Here is a 22,707-nt window from a genome sequence, read left to right as displayed (position 1 = left end):
AAAACATGGTGACATGATACAGATGGTAACTAGAACTTCTACCAACAACATGGAGACATGATACAGATGGTAACTAGAACTTCTACCAACAACATGGAGACATGATACAGATGGTAACTACAACTTCTACCAACAACATGGAGACATGATACAGATGGTAACTAGAACTTCTACCAACAACATGGAGACATGATACAGATGGTAACTAGAACTTCTAACAACAACATGGAGACATGATACAGATGGTAACTAGAACTTCTACCAACAACATGGAGACATGATACAGATGGTAACTACAACTTCTACCAACAACATGGTGACATGATACAGATGGTAACTAGAACTTCTACCAACAACATGGAGACATGATACAGATGGTAACTAGAACTTCTACCAACAACATGGTGACATGATACAGATGGTAACTAGAACTTCTACCAACAACATGGAGACATGATACAGATGGTAACTAGAACTTCTACCAACAACATGGAGACATGATACAGATGGTAACTAGAACTTCTACCAACAACATGGAGACATGATACAGATGCATTAAGTGTTAGGCAAAGTAATGAGTGAAAACACAAACATAAATTGCTCCATTATTAATATGTAAATAGTCTGTCTTTAATCACAGTTTGAAGGAGCATTTCACATTTTAAATCACATGACTTATTTCATGCACAGTATGCACATCCAGGCTCGTATTTTCTGTTTTTCAGAAGTATATATTTACAAACAAGAACAATAAGTCTTGACTAAATAATAATACACATTCACTAAATGTCTTGTACTTTATTCCTTCATCAGGCATACATGCAGAGATATTAGATACATCCTCCTACCTTATGTTTGCTGTTGTTGTAGATGCTGTCTTTGTTGTTGTGTTATTCTGTTGTCAGCTCTACCTCTCCCTCTTTCTCTCTCCTAATGGTTCTGTCACCTCTAGGGCAGGTGGATGTTATCTCTCTCCCTCTCTCTCTTTCTCTCTCTCTCTCCTAATGGTTCTGTCACCTCTAGGACAGGCGGTTGTTATCTCTCTCTCTCTCCTATTGGTTCTGTCACCTCTAGGACAGGCGGTTGTTATCTCTCTCTCTCTCCTAATGGTTCTGTCACCTCTAGGGCAGGTGGATGTTATCTCTCTCCCTCTCTCTCTTTCGCTCTCTCTCTCCTAATGGTTCTGTCACCTCTAGGACAGGCAATTGTTATCTCTCTCTCCTAATGGTTGTGTCACCTCTAGGACAGGTTGATGTTATCTCTCTCTCTCTCCTAATGGTTCTGTCACCTCTAGGTTAGGTGTTTGTTATCTCTCTCTCTCTCCTAATGGTTCTGTCACCTCTAGGACAGGTGGTTGTTATCTGTCTTTCTCTCCTAATGGTTCTGTCACCTCTAGGACAGGTGGTTGTTATCTCTCTTTCTCTCCTAATGGTTCTGTCACCTCTAGGGCAGGTGGATGTTATCTCTCTCTCTCTCCTAATGGTTCTGTCACCTCTAGGGCAGGTGGATGTTATCTCTCTCTCTCTCCTAAATGTTCTGTCACCTCTAGGACAGGTGGATGTTATCTCTCTCTCTCTCCTAATGGTTCTGTCACCTCTAGGACAGGTGGTTGTTATCTCTCTCTCTCTCCTATTGGTTCTGTCACCTCTAGGGCAGGTGGATGTTATTCAGGTGCATTTCAACACCTGATACCTCCTGCTTCCCAACTTCATATTGTAGTGATGTCATCATGGAAGGATGAATGGCATCTCTATTCGTTGTTCTGTCTTATTTCCATAGAGACAAAAAGACTGGTCAAAGAAAACAAGATGTGAAGAAACACCTTCAGCACACATGCAAAACCCAACGCAATACTGCTCTCTCTCTCCGTCTCTCTCGGTTGCTCTCTGTCTCTCACTGTCTCTCGCTGTCTGTCTGTCTGTCTGTCTGTCTGTCTGTCTGTCTCTCTCTCTCTCTCCATCTCTCTCGGTTGCTCTCTGTCTCTCGCTGTCTCTCGCTGTCTGTCTGTCTGTCTGTCTCTCTCTCTCTCTCTCTCTCTCTCTCTCTCTCTCTCTCTCTCTGTCTCTCTCTGTTGCTCTCTCTGTCTCTCTCGATTTCTCTATCTCTCTGTCTTTCTCTCTCTCTCTCTCTCTCTCTCTGTCTCTCTCTCCGTCTCTCTCGGTTGCTCGCTGTCTCTCTTTCTGTCTCTCTCTCTCTGTCCCTCTCTCTGTCTCTCTCTCTGTCTCTCTCTGTCCCTCTCTGTCTCTCTCTGTCCCTCTCGCTGTCTCTCTCTCTGTCTGTCTCTCTGTCTGTCTCTCCCTCTCTCTCTCTGTCTCTCTCTCTGTCTGTCTCTCTGTCTGTCTCTCCCTCTCTCTGTCTCTCAGTCTGTCTGTTTCTCTGTCTGTGTCTCCCTCTCTCTCTGTCTCTCTCTCTGTCTGTCCCTCTGTCTGTCTCTCCCTCTCTCTCTCTCTGTCTCGCTCTCTGTCTGTCTCTTCCTCTCTCTCTGTCTCTCTCTCTGTCTCTCTGTCTGTCTCCCCCCTCTCTCTCTCTCTGTCTGTCTCTCTGTCTTTCTATCCCTCTCTCTCTGTCTGTCTCTCTGTCTGTCTCTCCCTCTCTCTCTGTCTCTCTCTCTGTCTGTCTCTCTGTCTGTCTCTCCCTCTCTCTCTGTCTGTCTCTCTGTCTGTCTCTCCGTCTTTCTCCCCCTCTCTCTCTCCCTCTGTCTGTATCTCCCTCTCTCTCCCTCTCTCTCTGTCTCTCACTCTCTCTCTGTCTGTCTCTCTGTCTGTCTCTCTGTCTGTCTCTCTGTCTCCATCTTTCTGTCTGTCTCTCTGTTTGTCTCTCCCTCGCTCTCTGTCTTTCTCTCTGTCTGTCTCTCTGTCTGTCTCTCCCTCTCCCTCTGTCTGTCTCCCTCTCTCTCTCCCTCTCCCTCTCTCTCTGTCTCTCACTCTCTCTCTGTCTGTCTCTCTGTCTGTCTCTCTGTCTGTCTCTCTGTCTATGTCTCTCTGTCTGTCTCTCTCTCTGTCTCTCACTCTCTCTCTGTCTGAGGACAGGGTTTTGTTCTTTCTAGATTCCATTAGAATGATGATCTCAGAGGAAGGAACAGGACAACAACTCTTACAAGTCCAACTGTTGAATCCTGCAAGATACTGTTCTAAATTATACAATAATCAATAATGTAATTGTGTGATACTTATTTGGAGGATATGTTACCTTTTATTATTTGTAGTGGTGGAAAGTCTATATTTAACTAATCGATTGTTTTGTTCCCCAGCTAGAAAACCAAATAATGTCACTCAAACGGAAGGGGGAACAAACAAAGAGTCACTGACAAACAACAAAATGAAACAATTTAGGAGACACTGAAAGACACTCCGTTTTTATGTATTTATTTAATTTAAACTTTATTTAATCAGGTAGGCCAGTTGAGACCAAGTTCTCATTTACAACTGTGACCTGGCCAAGATAAAGCAAAGCAGTGCGACAGAGTTACTCAAACAAACGTAAAGTCAATAACACAATAAAAAAAAAATATATGTACAGTGTCTGCAAATGTAGAAGAGTAGGGAGGTAGGGAACAAATAGGCCATAGAGGTGAAATAATTACAATTTAGCATTAACACTGGAGTGATAGATGTAGATGATGATGTGCAGGTAGAGATACTGGGGTGCAAAAGAGCAAGAGGATAAGTAACAATATGGGGATGAGGTAGTTGGGTGGGCTACTTACAGATGGGCTGTGTACAGGTACAGTGATCGGTAAGCTGCTCAGACAGCTGATGCTTAAAGTTAGAGAGGGAGATATAAGGCTCCAGCTTCAGTGATTTTTGTAATTCGTTCCAGTCATTGGCAGCAGAGAAATGGAAGGAAAGGCGGCCAAAGGCAGTGTTGGCTTTGGGGATGACCAGTGAAATACATTTGCTGGAGCGGATGCTACAGGTGAGTGTTGCTATGGTGACCAGTGAGCTGAGATATGGTGGGGCTTTACCTAGCAAAGACTTGGAGATGACCTGGAGCCAGTGGGTTTGACGCCGAATATGTTGAGAGGGCCAGCCGACTAGAGCATACAGGTCGCAGTGGTGGACACCTCACCCACCTTTAACTGATGTTCTATCTCTGGGAACCTCACCACCTTTAACTGATGTTCTACCTGTGGACACCTCACCACCTTTAATTAACTGATGTTCTACCTGTGGACACCTCACCACCTTTAACTGATGTTCTACCTGTGGACACCTCACCACCTTTAACTGATGTTCTACCTGTGGACACCTCACCCACCTTTAACTGATGTTCTACCTGTGGACACCTCACCCACTTTTAACTGATGTTCTACCTGTGGACACCTCACCCACTTTTAACTGATGTTCTACCTGTGGACACCTCACCACCTTTAACTGATGTTTTACCTGTGGACATCTTTAACTGATGTTCTACCTGTGGACACCTCACCCACCTTTAACTGATGTTCTACCTGTGGACACCTCACCCACCTTTAACTGATGTTCTACCTGTGGACACCTCACCATCTTTAACTGATGTTCTACCTGTGGACACCTCACCATCTTTAACTGATGTTCTACCTGTGGACACCTCACCATCTTTAACTGATGTTCTACCTGTGGACACCTCACCACCTTTAACTGATGTTCTACCTGTGGACACCTTTAACTGATGTTTTACCTGTGGACACCTCACCCACCTTTAACTGATGTTCTACCTGTGGACACCTTTAACTGATGTTCTACCTGTGGACACCTCACCACCTTTAACTGATGTTCTACCTGTGGACACCTCACCACTTTTAACTGATGTTCTACCTGTGGACACCTCACCCACCTTTAACTGATGTTCTACCTGTGGACACCTCACCCACTTTTAACTGATGTTCTACCTGTGGACACCTCACCCACCTTTAACTGATGTTCTACCTGTGGACACCTCACCACCTTTAACTGATGTTCTACCTGTGGACACCTCACCCACCTTTAACTGATGTTCTACCTGTGGACACCTCACCCACCTTTAACTGATGTTCTACCTGTGGACACCTCACCATCTTTAACTGATGTTCTACCTGTGGACACCTCACCATCTTTAACTGATGTTCTACCTGTGGACACCTCACCATCTTTAACTGATGTTCTACCTGTGGACACCTCACCACCTTTAACTGATGTTCTACCTGTGGACACCTTTAACTGATGTTTTACCTGTGGACACCTCACACACCTTTAACTGATGTTCTACCTGTGGACACCTTTAACTGATGTTTTACCTGTGGACACCTCACCCACCTTTAACTGATGTTCTACTTGTGGACACCTTTAACTGATGTTCTACCTGTGGACACCTCACCCACCTTTAACTGATGTTCTACCTGTGGACACCTTTAACTGATGTTCTACCTGTGGACACCTTTAACTGATGTTCTACCTGTGGACACCTTTAACTGATGTTCTACCTGTGGACACCTCACCATCTTTAACTGATGTTCTACCTGTGGACACCTTTAACTGATGTTCTACCTGTGGACACCTCACCACCTTTAACTGATGTTCTACCTGTGGACACCTCACCACCTTTAACTGATGTTCTACCTGTGGACACCTCACCACCTTTAACTGATGTTCTACCTGTGGACACCTCACCCACCTTTAACTGATGTTCTACCTGTGGACACCTTTAACTGATGTTATACCTGTGGACACCTTTAACTGATGTTCTACCTGTGGACACCTCACCACCTTTAACTGATGTTCTACCTGTGGGCACCTCACCACCTTTAACTGATGTTCTACCTGTGGACACCTCACCACCTTTAACTGATGTTCTACCTGTGGACACCTTTAACTGATGTTTTACCTGTGGACACCTCACACACCTTTAACTGATGTTCTACCTGTGGACACCTTTAACTGATATTTTACCTGTGGACACCTCACCCACCTTTAACTGATGTTCTACCTGTGGACACCTTTAACTGATGTTCTACCTGTGGACACCTCACCCACCTTTAACTGATGTTCTACCTGTGGACACCTTTAACTGATGTTCTACCTGTGGACACCTTTAACTGATGTTCTACCTGTGGACACCTTTAACTGATGTTCTACCTGTGGACACCTCACCATCTTTAACTGATGTTCTACCTGTGGACACCTTTAACTGATGTTCTACCTGTGGACACCTCACCACCTTTAACTGATGTTCTACCTGTGGACACCTTTAACTGATGTTCTACCTGTGGACACCTCACCACCTTTAACTGATGTTCTACCTGTGGACACCTTTAACTGATGTTCTACCTGTGGACACCTCACCACCTTTAACTGATGTTCTACCTGTGGACACCTCACCCACCTTTAACTGATGTTCTACCTGTGGACACCTTTAACTGATGTTATACCTGTGGACACCTTTAACTGATGTTCTACCTGTGGACACCTCACCACCTTTAACTGATGTTCTACCTGTGGGCACCTCACCACCTTTAACTGATGTTCTACCTGTGGACACCTCACCACCTTTAACTGATGTTCTACCTGTGGACACCTCACCACCTTTAACTGATGTTTTACCTGTGGACAAAGGGAAGGAACTGTAGGAAGAGGGAAGTCAGGCATCACATTCTTTGACCCTGGGCGATTAAACCTGGTGAACAGGAGGGCCCACCGGGCCTGCCTTGAGTTGAGGCGCTTTGCTGTACTTATATACTTATATTTCAGGTTTTTATGGTCGGTCCAGACAGGGAAGGGCTGTTCTACTCCTTCCAGCCAGTGCCTCCACCCTTCCAACGCCATCAGGAGTTCTCGGTTACCAACTTCGTAGCTCCTTTCAGCAGGATTGAGACGATGGGAATGGAAGCACAGGGATGAAGCTTCTGGTCCTGGGCAAGTCCCTGGGACAGGATGGCCCCCACTCTAACATCCGAAGCATGCACTTCCACCACAAATTGACGCAAGGGGTTCAGATGGATGAGGATGGGTGCTGTTGTGAACCGATGCTTCAGGTCCACAAAGGCTTTGTCGACAGTTGGAGACCATCTGACCCGTACCTTGGGAGAGGTGAGTGCTCAGAGGGGGGCTGCCAGGATGCTGTAGTCCCGAATGAAAACGGCAGTACAAGTCTGCAAATCCATGAAACCGTTGCAACTGCACCCTGGATGTTGGTTAAGGCCAATCCACCACTGCGCCCAGCCCGCGCTGGTGCGCGATGAGACAAGGACACCCCTACCGACCAAGCCCTCCCTAACCCGGGCGACGCTAGGTTGACGCTAATTGTGCGTCGCCCCACGGACCTCCCGGTCGCGGCCGGTTACGACAGAGCCTGGGCGCAAACCCAGGGACTCTGATGGCACAGCTGGCGCTGCAGTACAGCGCCCTTAACCACTGCGCCACCCGGGAGGCCTGGGGGTAACAATTCTTGACAATAGTGTAATTAAGTCCCCGGTAGTCAATGCGTGGATGCAGGGTCTTGTCCTTCTTCACAAAGAAAAACCCTACGCCGGCAGGAGATGCAGATGAATGGCCCCAGTGACCAAAGACTCCTCTATGCATTCCTCCATAGCTTTGGTCAAATCAAAGATTATTTGTCACGTGCATCGAATACAACAAGTGTAGACCTTACAGTGAAATGCTTACTTACAGGCTCTAACCAATAGTGCAATAAAGGTATTAGGTGAACAATAGGTAAGTAAAGAAATAAAACAGTAAAAAGACAGGCTAAATACAGTAGCGAGGCTATAAAAGTAGTGAGGCTACATACAGACACGGGTTAGTCAGGCTGATTGAGGTAGTATGTACATGAGTGTATAGTTATAGTGACTATGCATATATGATAAACAAAGTAGCAGCAGCGTAAAAAGAGGGGTTGCGGGAGGGGGGTACACAATGCAAATAGTCCAGGTCCAATAGTCCAATAGTACCTGTTCAGGAATCTATGGATTGTGGGTAAAAACTGTTGAGAAGCCTTTTTCTCCTAGACTTGGCACTCCGGTACTGCTTGCCATGCGGTAGTAGAGAGAACAGTCTATGACTGGGGTGGCTGAGGTCTTTGACAATTTCTAGGGCCTTCCTCTGACATCGCCTGGTGTAGAGGTCCTGGTTGGCAGGCAGCTTTGCCACAGTGATGTGCTGGGCAGTACGTACTACCCTTTGTAGTGCCTTGCGGTCAGAGACAGAGCAATTGCCGTACCAGGCAGTGATGCAACCAGTCAGGATGCTCTCGATGGTGCAACTGTAGAACCTTTTGAGGATCTGAGGACCCATGCCAAATCTTTTTAGTTTCCTGAGGGGGAATAGTCTTTGTCGTGCCCTCTTCACAGCTGTCTTGGTGTATTTGGACAATTCTAGTTTGTTGCTGATGTGGACACCAAGGAACTTGAAGCTCTGAACCTGCTCCACTACAGCCCAGTCGATGAGAATGGGGGCGTGCTCGGTCCTCCTTTTCCTGTAGTCCACAATCATCTCCTTAGTCTTGGTTACTTTGTTATTCTGGCACCACCCGGCCAGGTCTCTGACCTCCTACCTATAGGCTGTCTCATCGTTGTCGGGGATCAGGCCTACCACTGTTGGGTTGTCTGCAAACTTAGCGATGGTGTTGGAGTTGTGCCTGGCCATGCGGCCGTGGGTGAACAGGGAGTACAAGAGGGGACTGAGCACGCACCCCTGGTGAGCTCCAGTGTTGAGGATCAGCATGGTCGATGTGTTGCTACCTACCCTCACCACCTGGCGGGGCCTGTCAGGAAGTCCAGGATCCATTTGCAGAGCGAGGTGTTTAGTTCCAGGATCCTTAGCTTAGTGATGAGCTTTGAGGGTACTTTGGTGTTGAACTCTGAGCTGTAGTCAATGAATAGCATTCTCACATAAGTGTTCCTTTGGTCCAGGTGGGAAAGGGCAGTGTGGAGTGCAATAGAGATTGCATCATCTGTGGATCTGTTTGGGCGGTATGCAAATTGGAGTGGGTCTAGGGTTTCTGGGATAATGGTGTTGATGTGAGCCATTTCCAACCTTTCAAAGCACTTCATGGCTACGGATGTGAGTGCTACAGGTCTGTAGCCATTGAGGCAGGTTGCCTTTGTGTTCTGGGCACAGGGACTATGGTGGTCTGCTTGAAACATGTTGATATTACAGACTCAATCAGGGACATGATGAAAATGTCAGTGAAGACACCTGCCAGTTGGTCAGCACATGCCTGGAGCACACGTCCTGTCCTGGTAATCCGTCTGGCCCCGCAGCCTTGTTTATGTTGACCTGTTTAAAGGTCTTACTCACGTCGGCTACAGAGAGCGTGAGCACACTGTAGTCCGGAACAGTTGATGCTCTCATATGCATGCCTCAGTGTTGCTTGCCTCGAAGCGAGCATAGAAGGGATTTAGCTCGTCTGGTAGACTCGTGTCACTGGGCAGCTCGCGGCTGTGCTTCCCTTTGTAGTTTGTAATAGTTTGCAAGCCCTGCCACATAAGACGAGCGTCGAAGCCGGAGTAGATTTATTTAATCTTAGCCCTGTATTGACGCTTTGCCTGATTGATGGTTCGTCGCGGGGCATAGCAGGATTTCTCGTAAGCTTCCGGGTTAGAGCCCCACACCTTGAAAGCGGCGGTAGGTCTCTGGTCCAGACAGAGAATACAATCGACCCCGAGGTGATGTGGTGCCTCGGAGAAGATCAATGGCACAATCATAAGGATGGTGTGGGGGAAGGGAAGTAGCACGTGCCTTTTCTGAACACTTCCTGTAGGTCATGGTAGTCTGTGGGGATAGCAGAGACATCCACAGTCTTGCTAAGATCCCGAGGAAGATGACTTGAGGAAGACTGATCTACTTGAAGGAAGTGGGAATGACAAAATGGGCTCCAACCCAGGATGGAGCTTGTGGTCCAATCAATCATCGGATTGTGCTTTTGAAGCCAGGAAAATCCCATAACCACCGGAATATGGGGAGAGGTAATGAGGAGGAACTCTGTCTCACAGTGGTTACTAGAAACCTGTAATTGAACGGGCACAGTACTATGGGTGACTTCACCTATAGTGGGGGCCGTCCAGTGCCCTAGCCTCCATGGGCACAGAGAGAGGCTGAGTGGGAATACCAAGCTACGAAGCTATTGTGGCATCCATAAGATTTTCATCAGCCCCAGAGTCAATGAGCACCCGGACAGACTGGTCTCCCCACAGAACAAGAGCAAAAAGGGGTGTGCAGGTGATGGGAATTAGGGAACTCCTAGTCTGACTCACCATAGTACTGGTACCCACTAGAGACAAGGGTTTCCTAATAGGGAAGGTGGCTATAAAATGTTCTGCCCCTTCACAGTACAGACAACAGTTACTTTTGATTCTCCATGAGAGCTTCCAAACTGATAGCCTAGTTCTTCTCAACAGCACAGGCTCAGGAGTATCCAACTCACCTGTCGTAGATTCACGAGAGCGCTCAGGTGGCTTTGGCTCCTCTCAGAAGAGCTGCCTTCGGAAACTTCTGGATTCCATAGGACGTAAACTCACCATATCGGGAGCACGAGTGTACCCGAGACCAGACCTCCTCACTCTTGCGTTCCCTTAGGCGTCCATTAATTTTAATGGTTAGTGCGATAAGGGTGTCGAGGTCCACCAGCAGTTCCCGAGCAGCTAGCTCATCCTCAGATAATCCGTGCAGAAAAGTATCGAAAAGAGACTCCGTATTCTAGGCACTCTCGGCGGCCAACGTGAGAAAGTCTGTCTCATAATCTGCCACACTATGGGAGTTGACGTAAGTCAAGCAGTTTGCTGGCTGCCTTTCTCACAGATAACAGAGACTCAAAAACTTCTCACCTCCGCCATGAATTCCTCAAAGTTCCCTCAAATGGCAGATTTTGTTCCCAAACTGCCATAGCCCAGGAGAGCGCCCTTCCCGACATCAGCGTAATTATATACGCCATCTTCGATCAGTCTGAAGAAAACAAAGATGGCTGTAGCTCAAAAATAATAGAGCACTGAGAAAGTATACCCAGGCAGGCACCAGGATTCCCCGAATATCACTATGGAGGATGTAGGCAGGGTTCACAGGAAGTCAGGATAGGCTGTACCAACTCACCACAGATAGGAAAAAAATGACTGGCTGATTGTGGTTTTTCAGAGCTGGCAGACAGCCTGAGCTAACTCCCTGATTTGCTCAATAATAGCCTTTAACCCATGGTCGTGGCGTTCCGTCAAGGAACTGAGCCCTTCCAAAGGGCCTGTAGCAACTCCTGATTTCTCCCAATCGCTTCCTGCAGAGAGACAGCGTGGCAGAGCTGATCCATGTCTGCAGGGTCTGTCATGGCCAGTTTGTACAATCAACGCACAAGGCGAGACCCAAATGCATACACAGGAGGCAGATGGTTGGAGTCTTACAATGTTTATTAATCCAAAGAGCTAGGCAAGAGAATGGTCGTGGACAGGCAAAAAGGCCCAAACCAGATCAGAGTCTAGGAGGTACAGCGTGGCAGAACAGCTCATGGTCTGGCAGGCGGGTACAAAATCCAGAACCAGACAAGGGACAAAACCCGGAGTTATAGAAAAAGGAAAATGCAAAAAGCAGAAGAACGGAAAAACTCTGGTTGACTTGGAAACATACAAGACTAACTGGCACAGAGACAGGAAACACAGGGATAAATATACTGGGGAAAACAAGTGACACCTGGAGTGGGTGGAGACAATAACGAGGACAGGTGATACTGATCAGGGTGTGACAATCACATGTTGAATGTAGCCACTGAATGCTGTTTAATTAGGTAGCTTGCAATGTAATTATGTTTGAAGTATATTTTTATATTTCATCTTCAGTTGCTGCCAAGTACGTTTTGTGCCTGTTGTCAACCCAGAGTTCAGGTTTAAACATCATGTACAAAACAGTGTTCCTATTGACTTACTGATGATCTGAGGTCAGGTCTGTCGTGTCTTTACTATCATTAAATTGACACGCGATCAAACTGATTAATCATGTAACTGTAATTAACTAGGAAGTCGGGGCACCAAGGAAAATAGTACAAAGATTACAAAGTTATAATTTCCCAATATAACCTTTCAGATATTTTCATATCTGATCAATAGTCTTCTGATTAATGAATTATTTCTTTTACCTCACGTAAGTCTAATTCCAAACGTCGTAAATTGTTGGTTATCTGCACGAACCCAGTCTTCACTATGAGTCATCCATACATCAATTGTCTTAAATCATTTATTTATTGCTAACTAAGTAATTCACAGAAATGCATAAACAAAACAACAAAGTAAATATGGCTACAAGAAATGATAGGAGAACGTGCCCTAGTGGGCTAAACCGGCATGGCGGCTTGTTAGACAAAAGGGGAAGTGGGGGTCGACTAAGAAGTCACTACAAAGTGATAATTATAACAATTTAAATGCTAATCCTTTACACATGAACGCTCACTCATTTGGGAACAATTGCAATCAATATATATATTTACGCTCAGTGTGTCGTCTTGATCGCTGGTGAAAAGTTTGTTTCTTTTGTAGAATTGTCCGTCTCTCTCTCTCTGTCGTGGTTATAGTTGATAGTTCAGAGTGACATTCATTCATGTTGTTGTAGAATGGATGTTTCGGCGGTTGTCGTTCTTCGCGTTCAATGATACCGAATTCCTAGCTGCAGACTAGTAATTAATATCAAAGACTTGTTCTTATTCTGTCGGTATCGATAGACTAAGAGTTTAACCACGTGGTATGGTTAAAAGATTCAGCAATGTTCTGCAACCTTTGTCCTCCCGTGATTGAGAGAAACATGGTCTACCGAGAATTTCTCAAAGTTGAGTTTTATTCGGAATTGCAGAAAAGGCGCTGTCCCAGGATGCCTGACCCTAACTGGGCTCATTGGCGGTCCTCTGATTTAGTTAAACTCAAAAAACAAATTGGAGTTTCCTTCATTAGTCCACATTACACAATTTTACAAACAGTATCATCCTCACTCATTCACCTTATACAACAATTACATGTAAACCTCATATCTGAGGCTATTATATAAACAGCGTTATGGTAATGTGGCCACACCGTCTCACATGAGCTTCCCAAGTTGTAACAAACGGACCAGTTCGTAGCTGGATTCTTCACCGATCTTTTATACCTTCTCCGGAACGTAAACGTTGTTCGGACCTCAAGTTCTGTGAGGTTGAAGAAATTCCTTTGTTCGAAACTTCACTCTATCTCTATACTGTGTGGCCATGAGGCAGGGTCTGCCCTAGGAACTTACGACCTCACTCTGACCACAGCAGTCTGGTTGTAGAAGCAGAGAGTGGGGGATGGTGCTCGCTGTACCCAAAGAGGGCAACGTCATGACAGGTCTAACACTATGTATACAACAGTAGACAGCGTTCCTAGTGACTTACTGATGATCTGAGGTCAGGTCTAAAATCCTTCTATTGCTTCCTCTGTTTCTTGAAATAAGTATAAAACAAAAAAATGAAACAAATTAGTTTCATTTTCATAACTTTATTGATTTTTTTTTACTGCGAAAAGGATGAGTGTACCATAGTCAAATACTTAATTTTAAAGGGCAATCTGCAGTTCAACCAACAACAAAGCGTAAACCCTACCACTATTTTGGTAAAAACTGAAGGATGGGGCTAGAGAAATGTAACCACTCTCAAATTAATGGACAGAGCAATGATTTCATGTACTGACCATCCATCATATCAACATTATAGTTTAACATATATTTCTGAGACTATACAGGATGACCATCCATGATATCAACATTATAGTTTAACATATATTTCTGAGACTATACAGAATGACCATCCATCATATCAACATTATAGTTTAACATATATTTCTGAGACTATACAGGATGAACATCCATCATATCAACATTATAGTTTAAACTATGATTCTGAGACTATACAGGATGACCATCCATCATATCAACATTATAGTTTAACATATATTTCTGAGACTATAAAGGATGACCATCCATGATATCAACATTATAGTTAAAACTATGTTTCTGAGACTATACAGGATGACCATTCATGATATCAACATTATAGTTAAAACTATGTTTCTGAGACTATACAGGATGACCATCTATGATATCAACATTATAGTTAAAACTATGTTTCTGAGACTATACACAATGACCATCTATGATATCAACATTATAGTTTAACATATGTTTCTGAGACTATACAGGATGACCATTCATGATATCAACATTATAGTTTAAACTATATTTCTGAGACTATACAGGATGACCATCCATGATATCAACATTATAGTTTAAACTATGTTTCTGAGGCTATACAGGATGACCATCCATGATATCAACATTATAGTTTAACATATATTTCTGAGACTATAAAGGATGACCATCCATGATATCAACATTATAGTTAAAACTATGTTTCTGAGACTATACAGGATGACCATTCATGATATCAACATTATAGTTAAAACTATGTTTCTGAGACTATACAGGATGACCATCTATGATATCAACATTATAGTTAAAACTATGTTTCTGAGACTATACACAATGACCATCTATGATATCAACATTATAGTTTAACATATGTTTCTGAGACTATACAGGATGACCATTCATGATATCAACATTATAGTTTAAACTATATTTCTGAGACTATACAGGATGACCATCCATCATATCAACATTATAGTTTAAACTATATTTCTGAGACTATACAGGATGACCATCCATCATATCAACATTATAGTTTAAACTATGTTTCTGAGACTATACAGGATGACCATCCATGATATCAACACTATAGTTTAAACTATGATTCTGAGACTATACAGGATGACCATCCATGATATCAAAATTGTAGTTAAAACTATATTTAGCTCTATGTAGCTCTATGTTTTATTTCCAGTGAGCTCCAACAGTATCGGGACAGAGACACTCTGTGTGTTTTTCTGGCTCTGTACTCCAGCACTCTGGATATTTAATAATACAATGAGTATGAGGTTAAAGTCCAGACAGTCAGTATTTTCATCCATATCGGGTTAATCGTTTAGAAATGACAGCCCTTTTTGAACATAGTCCCCATTTTAGTGGACCAAAAGTGTTGGGACAAATTCACTTCAATATGTGCTAAAATAGTCAAAAGCTAAGTATTTGGTCCCATATTCCTAAGATGCAATGAAAATGTTGGAGTACAGAGCAGGGTCTGGAACAATGTATTGGGCTGTAGTGTTCAGCTGGTCTACAGAGCAGGATCTGGAACAATGTATTGGGCTGTAGTGTTCAGCTGGTCTACAGAGCAGGGTCTGGAACAATGTGCTGGGCTGTTGGGTTCAGCTGGTCTACAGAGATTGGTCTGGAACAATGTGCTGGGCTGTTGGGTTCAGCTGGTCTACAGAACAGGTTCTGGAACAATGTGTTGGACTGTAGGGTTCAGCTGGTCAACAGAGATTGGTCTGGAACATTCTGGACTGTAGTGTTCAGCGGGTCTACAGAGCAGGGTCTGGAACATTCTGGACTGTAGTGTTCAGCTGGTCTACAGAGTAGGCTCTGGAACAATGTATTGGGCTGTAGGGTTCAGCTGGTCTACAGAGCAGGGCCTGGAACATTCTGGCCTGGAACATTCTGGACTGTAGTGTTCAGCGGGTCTACAGAGCAGGGTCTGGAACATTCTGGCCTGGAACATTCTGGACTGTAGTGTTCAGCGGGTCTACAGAGCAGGGTCTGGAACATTCTGGACTGTAGTGTTCAGCTGGTCTACAGAGCAGGATCTGGAACAATGTATTGGGCTGTAGTGTTCAGCTGGTCTACAGAGCAGGGTCTGGAACAATGTATTGGGCTGTAGTGTTCAGCTGGTCTACAGAGCAGGATCTGGAACAATGTATTGGGCTGTAGTGTTCAGCTGGTCTACAGAGCAGGGTCTGGAACAATGTGCTGGGCTGTTGGGTTCAGCTGGTCTACAGAGATTGGTCTGGAACAATGTGCTGGGCTGTTGGGTTCAGCTGGTCTACAGAACAGGTTCTGGAACAATGTGTTGGACTGTAGGGTTCAGCTGGTCAACAGAGATTGGTCTGGAACATTCTGGACTGTAGTGTTCAGCGGGTCTACAGAGCAGGGTCTGGAACATTCTGGACTGTAGTGTTCAGCTGGTCTACAGAGCAGGGTCTGGAACAATGTGTTTGACTGTAGGGTTCAGCTGGTCTACAGAACAGGGTCTGGAACAATGTGTTGGGCTGTAGGGTTCAGCTGGTCTACAGAGCAGGGTCTGGAACATTCTGGACTGTAGTGTTCAGCTGGTCTACAGAGCAGGGTCTGTAACAATGTGTTGGGCTGTAGGGTTCAGCTGGTCTACAGAGCATGGTCTGGAACAATGTGTTGGGCTGTAGAGTTCAGCTGGTCTACAGAGCAGGGTCTGGAACAATGTGTTGGGCTGTAGGGTTCAGCTGGTCTACAGAGCAGGGTCTGGAACAATGTGTTGGGCTGTAGGGTTCAGCTGGTCTACAGAGCAGGGTCTGGAACAATGTGTTGGGCTGTAGGGTTCAGCTGGTCTACAGAGCAGGGTCTGGAACAATGTGTTGGGCTGTAGGGTTCAGCTGGTCTACAGAGCTGGGTCTGGAACAATGTGTTGGGCTGTAGGGTTCAGCTGGTCTACAGAGCAGGGTCTGGAACAATGTGTTCGGCTGTAGGGTTCAGCTGGTCTACAGAGCAGGGTCTGGAACAATGTGTTGGGCTGTACGGTTCAGCTGGTCCAGAGAACAGGGTCTGGAACATTCTGGACTGTACGGTTCAGCTGGTCCAGAGAACAGGGTCTGGAACATTCTGGACTGTAGGGTTCAGCTGGTCTACAGAAAACAGGGTCTGGAACATTCTGAACTGTAGGGTTCAGCTGGTCTACAGAAAACAGGGTCTGGAACATTCTGGACTGTACGGTTCAGCTGGTCTACAGAAAACAGGGTCTGGAAGATTCTGGACTGTACGGTTCAGCTGGTCTACAGAGAACAGGGTCTGGAAGATTCTGGACTGTACGGTTCAGCTGGTCTACAGAAAACAGGGTCTGGAAGATTCTGGACTGTACGGTTCAGCTGGTCTACAGAAAACAGGGTCTGGAAGATTCTGGACTGTACGGTTCAGCTGGTCTACAGAGAACAGGGTCTGGAACATTCTGGACGGTACGGTTCAGCTGGTCCAGAGAACAGGCTCTGGTCCTAGTAATCTGGATTAGACAACAAAGGATATAATACTGTAAAATAATATAATGAAAAACATTTAACATGAGAGAGAACATCAGGAAATACATTTCAGGAGAGCTTGAGTGAGAGAGAGAGAGAGAGAGAGAGAGAGAGAGAGACGGAGAGAGAATATCAGGAAATACATTTCAAGAGAGTGACAGAGAAAGAGAGAGAGAGAGAGAGAGAGAGAGAGAGAGAGAGAGAGAGAATATTAGGAGATACAACTCTCCTTCCGAGGCCTCTAACTTCTCTTAAATCCAAGTAAAATTAAATGAATGCTTTTCAACCGATCGCTGACCACACCTGCATGCCCATCCAGCATCACGACTCTGGACGGTTCTGACTTCTGAATATGTGGACAACTACAAATACCTGGGTGTCTGGTTAGATTGTAAACTTTCCTTAGAGACTCACATTAAGCATCTCCACTCCAAAATTAAATCTAGAATCGGCTTCCTATTTTGCAACAAAGCATCCTTCACTCATGCTGCCAAACATACCCTCGTAAAACTGACTATCCTTCCGATCCTTGACTTTGGCGATGTCATTTACAAAATAGCCCCCAACACTCTACTCTGCAAATTGGACACAGTTTATCACAGTGCCATCCTTTTTTTCACCAAAGCCCCATATACCACCCACCACTGCTGTATGCTCTCATTGGCTGGCCCTCGCTTCATATTTGTCGCCAAACCCACTGGCTCCAGGTCATCTATACATCTTTGCTAGGTAACATCCCACCTTATCTCAGCTCACTGGTCACCATAGCATCACCCACCTGTAGCACGCACTCCAGCAGATATATTTCACAGCTCACCCCTAAAGCCAATTCCTCCTTTGGACGCCTTTCCTTTCAGTTCTCTGCTGACTGGAACGAACTGCAAACATCTATGAAGCTGGAGTCTCATATCTGCCTCACTAACTTTAACTTCTTAAGGCTAGGGGGCAGTATTCGGAAGTTCGGATGACTGACATGCCCAACGTAAACTGTCTGTTACTCAGGCCAGAAGCTAGATAGATGTGCATATAATTGGCTAGATATGCCAGATATGCATATAATTGGTAGTATTGGATAGAAAGCACTCTGAAGTTTCTAAAACTCTTAAAATAATGTGTGTGTGTGTGTGTGTGTGTGTGTTTGTGAGAACTTATACGGCAGGCGAAAACCCGAGGAGAATCCATCCAGAATGTTTTTGTTTGAGGTCACCACCCATTGAAATGCTTGTCTACGGTATATTCAAAGGAAATCCTGCCAGATTGCAGTTCATATGGCTTCCACTAGATGTCAACAGTCTTTAGAAAGGGTTTCAGGCTTGAAGAATCAGCTCAAATTTGTAGTTTAAGGTGGCTCTCATTTGGACTGTAGTCTTGAGGCGCGCGTGGATGAGGGCACGCACTTCGTTATTTATCTCCGCTATTGAACATACGTCTTAAATTATTAAGTATAATCTGTTGAACATACTATTCTCCGTCTTAAATTGTATAATTTATTTACATATCAGGGTACCTGAGGATTGATTAGAAACGTTGTTTGACTTGTTTGGATGAAGTTTATTGGTAACTTTTGGGATTGCTTTGTCTGCATGTTGACTGAGTGAACGAGTGGAACGGCATTACTGAATCAAACACGACAACTAAACTGACTTTTTTTGGGATATCAAGAAGGACTTTATCGAGCAAAACAACCATTTGTTGTGTAGCTGGGACCCTTAGGATAGTAAAAAGAGGAATATCTTCAAAGGTGATTTTTATTTTCTATTTCTGACTTTTGTGACGCCTCTGCTGGTTAGATTTTTTTTTTTAATGCTTTTGTATGCAGGGCGCCGCTGTCCTCAGATAATCACATGGTGTGCTTTCGCCGTGAAGCAAATGTAGAAAATAGTAAAAATAAAGAAAAACCCTTGAATGAGTAGGTGTGTCCAAACTTCTGACAGGTACTGTAGATTTTCTGCAGAGATTCTGTCAGACCTGTGCCCTGACAGGCCTGGGACCTGACAGACCTGGGACCTGACAGACCTGGGCCCTGAGAGACCTGGGACCTGACAGACCTGGGACCTGACATACCTGGGACCTGACAGACCTGGGATCTGACAGACCTGGGCCCTGACAGACCTGGGACCTGACAGTAAATCTCAGTAAGACTAAAATAATATTATTCTAATAAAGGTACAGTTGCCAGGACCACAAATACAAATTCTATCTAGACACCGTTGCCCTAGAGCGCACCAAAAAACTATACATACCTCGGCCTTAACATCAGCGCAACAGGTGACTTCTACAAATCTGTGAACGAAATGAGAGCCAAGTAGGGCCTTCTACGTCATCAAAAGGAACATAAACTTCGACATCCCAATTAGGATCTGGCTAAAAATATTAGAATCAGTTATAGAACCCTTTTGAGGTCTGGGGTCCGCTCACCAACCAAGAATTCACTAAATGGAACAAACACCAAATTGAGACTTTGCATGTAGAATTGTGCAATTTCACTCTCAGTGTACAACGTAGAACAAAGCCATCACCAATAGATGGTAAGAGTCCCCTAAGCAAGCTGGTCTTTCTTTTACAAGCACAAAAAGACCCCACAGAGCCCCAGGACACAATTAGACCCAACCAAATTGTGAGAAAACAAGAAGATAGACCTGGGCCCTTGACACATTGGAAAGAATTTACCAAAAAACGGAGCGAACAAGAATGCTATTTGGCCCTAAACAGAGAGCAGACAGTGGCAGAATTCCTGACCACGATGACTGACCCATTATTAACGAAAGCTTTGATTATGTACAGACTCAGTGAGCGTAGCCTTGCTATTGAGACTGTGCAGACTGTCCACAAAATGAGGTGGAAACTGAGCTGCACTTCCTGACCTCCTGTCAAATGAATGATCATATCAGTGACATATGTTTGCCTCAGATTACACAGACCCACATTATTAAAATAGATTTTAATAAACTCTCACGTCTACTGGGTGAAATACCACAGTGTGCCATCAAATCAGCAACATTTGTGACCTGTTTCACAAAAGAAAAGGGCAACCAATGAAGAACAAACACCATTGTAAATATAACCCATATTTTTGTTTATTTATTTTCCCTTTTGTACTTTAACTATTTTCACATTGTTGTAACACTGTACAAAGCCATAATATGACATCTGAAATGTCTCTATTCTTCTGAAACTTTTGTGAGTGTAATATTTAGTGAGAGCGATAGAGAGAGATAGATAGAGGGAGAGAGAGAGAGACAGAGAGACAGAGAGACACAGAGAGAGAGAGAAACAGAGAGAGAGAGAGAGAGAGAGAGAGAGAGAGACAGAGAGAGAGAGGTAGAGGTTCAACACACCAAAAGAAAGAGATCAAATCTCACCAGTACTGTTGCTGCAGATGAAGTTGAATCTCTCAGTCTCAGACTTGCCGACCCACTGTCCCCCGTCTCTCTGTATGGCCCCCATGTTCCCACACTGCTCCTTCATGGTGTTGTAGCCCTCCCCGTCAGCCCAGTTGTGGTAGCAGGACTCTTCTCCATTGACCCAGAACCAGATGTCCAGAGTGCAGGTGTACCTCAGGCCCAGCCAGACGAAGGGAGTGGAGGCCTTCTTGGCTCTCTGTTGAACCCAGTGCTGGATGTTCTGGTTGTGGGCAGACACCAGCTCCATGTTCTGGTCTCTGCAGTGTCGCAGGGCTTCTGACCACGTCTTGTTCTCTGAGACCAGGACCAGTTCATCTGGAGGAAGAAGAGGGGGGACACAGAAACTCACGTTAAGAAAAATAATGAAAAGTAATGCTATTCAGTCAACATTCACCCCAATCTCCACCCCATACCCAAAATCTTCAGTCCCTCTCATCAATACTTTACAGTAATATTGATTGTTAAATGTAGATCTGTATTGAGGATTTATGTCGGCAGCTCACCATCGTAGCAAATAAAGGGTTGTGTATGAGTACATATTTTATCGTTCCACTTTCCAGACGATATTACTTCTCCACAGAAATATCCTTCCTTTCCCACACCTGCCCCATTCGGCTCGTTTGAGTCCCAGTTTCTGTGGGAGGAGCCACTCTGGTCGGACCACCTCCAGACTCCAAGAGGTTTATGCAGGCCAATCCACGCTCTGTATGTTTGATTTTTGTCATGTTTTAGTGTGATAGTCTTTGTGGCCTCCATCTCTGTTGTGTTCCTCACACTGGCCAGGTCTGTGTGTTTCTCCCGACAGTAGCTCTGAGCATCACTCCAAGTCTTAGATTCATTGATGTGAATGTACTTATTGGTCGCATTTTTGTCTGTTTGAAGTAAAAAAATAAAAAAAAGATAGAACCAAAATAAATACAGATGAATGTTTGTAAATAAACATTCAATCATATCTGAATCTATTATCTGAATACAAAAATGTGGTATTGCAGGTGCTGCAGTGACGCCTCTTGTTCTAAGCCACTGCATCTCAGTGCAAGAGGCATCACTACAGTCCCTGGTTCGAATACAGGCTGCATTACATCTGGCCGTGATGGGGAGTCCCATAGGGCGGCACACAATTGGCCCAGCGTTGTCCGGGGTAGGCCGTCATTGTAAATAAGAATTTGTTCTTAACTGACTTGCCTATTTAGGTAAAGGTTAAATTAAAAATGGACAATAAATGGACATGGGAACTCACCATAGCAGACGAAATTCGATGTTGTGTTACAGTTGTTATTAAACCAAGACCCATTTAGCATCATACACACACAGAAATATTTTCTGTTGGGATCAATATTTGGCTGTCCTTGGGCCCAAAACCCCTCCCCCTCTAACTCTCTGTTTCCCAGAGACCACCTCCAGATGTTGTTATACAGTCCTATCCAGACTGATCCTTTCCAACCAGCTGATACTGTGTTATTGAGCTTCTTCATATCTGCCATGTCATCATCTATGGTGGCCAGGTCAGTGTAGTTCTGTCTGCAGAAACTCTGAGCTTCAGTCCAGGTCTTAGTCAAGTTCACAAAGTGGAACTGATGAGGGAGGGATGAGGGGAGGATGGACAGCCCTGTGGAGAACAAACCAACATTATGAGAGGAGGATGGACAGCCCTGTGGGAAACAAACCAACATTATGAGAGGAGGATGGACAACCCTGTGGAGAAGAAACCAACATTATGAGAGGAGAATGGACAGCCCTGTGGGGAACAAACCAACATTATGAGAGGAGGATGGACAGCCCTGTGGAGAAGAAACCAACATTATCAGAGGAGGATGGACAGCCCTGTGGAGAACAAACCATCATTATGAGGGGAGGATGGACAGCCCCACTGGTATACCTAATAAACTGGCCACTGGGTGTATATGAAAGACTCCCACTGGTATACCTTATAAACTGTTCACTGAGTGTATATGAAAGACTCCCACTGGCATACCTAATAAACTGTTCACTGGTATACCTAATAAACTGTCCACTGGTATAGCTAATAAACTGTTCACTGGTATACCTAATAAAACTGGTCACTGGTATACCTAATAAACTGGCCACTGGTATGTATATAATATTGCTGTCAATTCTGCACACAGGTCTCAAGTTAGGGTTCAGCACACACAC

General features: G+C 44.7%; 2 protein-coding genes across 2 annotated transcripts in view; both read right to left on the bottom strand.

Annotated features, from left to right (window-relative positions):
- Positions 1–22,707, bottom strand: part of LOC110509470 (C-type mannose receptor 2-like) — a 99,953-nt gene that overhangs the window by 18,979 nt on the left and 58,267 nt on the right. Inside the window, exon 3 of the mRNA XM_090226397.1 lies at positions 848–1,790. The gene's annotated coding sequence lies outside the window, so the exon portion shown is untranslated. The remainder of the gene's footprint in view (positions 1–847; positions 1,791–22,707) is intronic.
- LOC110509471 (macrophage mannose receptor 1-like) overlaps positions 16,113–22,707 on the bottom strand; it is a 7,722-nt gene continuing 1,127 nt past the window's right edge. The window contains exons 3-6 of the mRNA XM_090226398.1: positions 21,794–22,162; positions 21,057–21,425; positions 20,512–20,868; positions 16,113–17,133 (exon numbers count right to left, since the gene is read on the bottom strand). Coding sequence (XP_090082524.1) covers positions 17,126–17,133; positions 20,512–20,868; positions 21,057–21,425; positions 21,794–22,162 — 1,103 coding nt within the window. The 3' untranslated portion in view covers positions 16,113–17,125. The remainder of the gene's footprint in view (positions 17,134–20,511; positions 20,869–21,056; positions 21,426–21,793; positions 22,163–22,707) is intronic.

The sequence above is a fragment of the Oncorhynchus mykiss genome, chromosome 29 (genome assembly GCF_057628025.1).
Source record: "Oncorhynchus mykiss isolate SJ-2025 chromosome 29, ASM5762802v1, whole genome shotgun sequence".
Lineage (NCBI taxonomy): Eukaryota > Metazoa > Chordata > Actinopteri > Salmoniformes > Salmonidae > Oncorhynchus > Oncorhynchus mykiss.
Note: the sequence above shows the minus strand (reverse complement) of the source record. Positions and strands in the feature narration are given on the sequence as shown.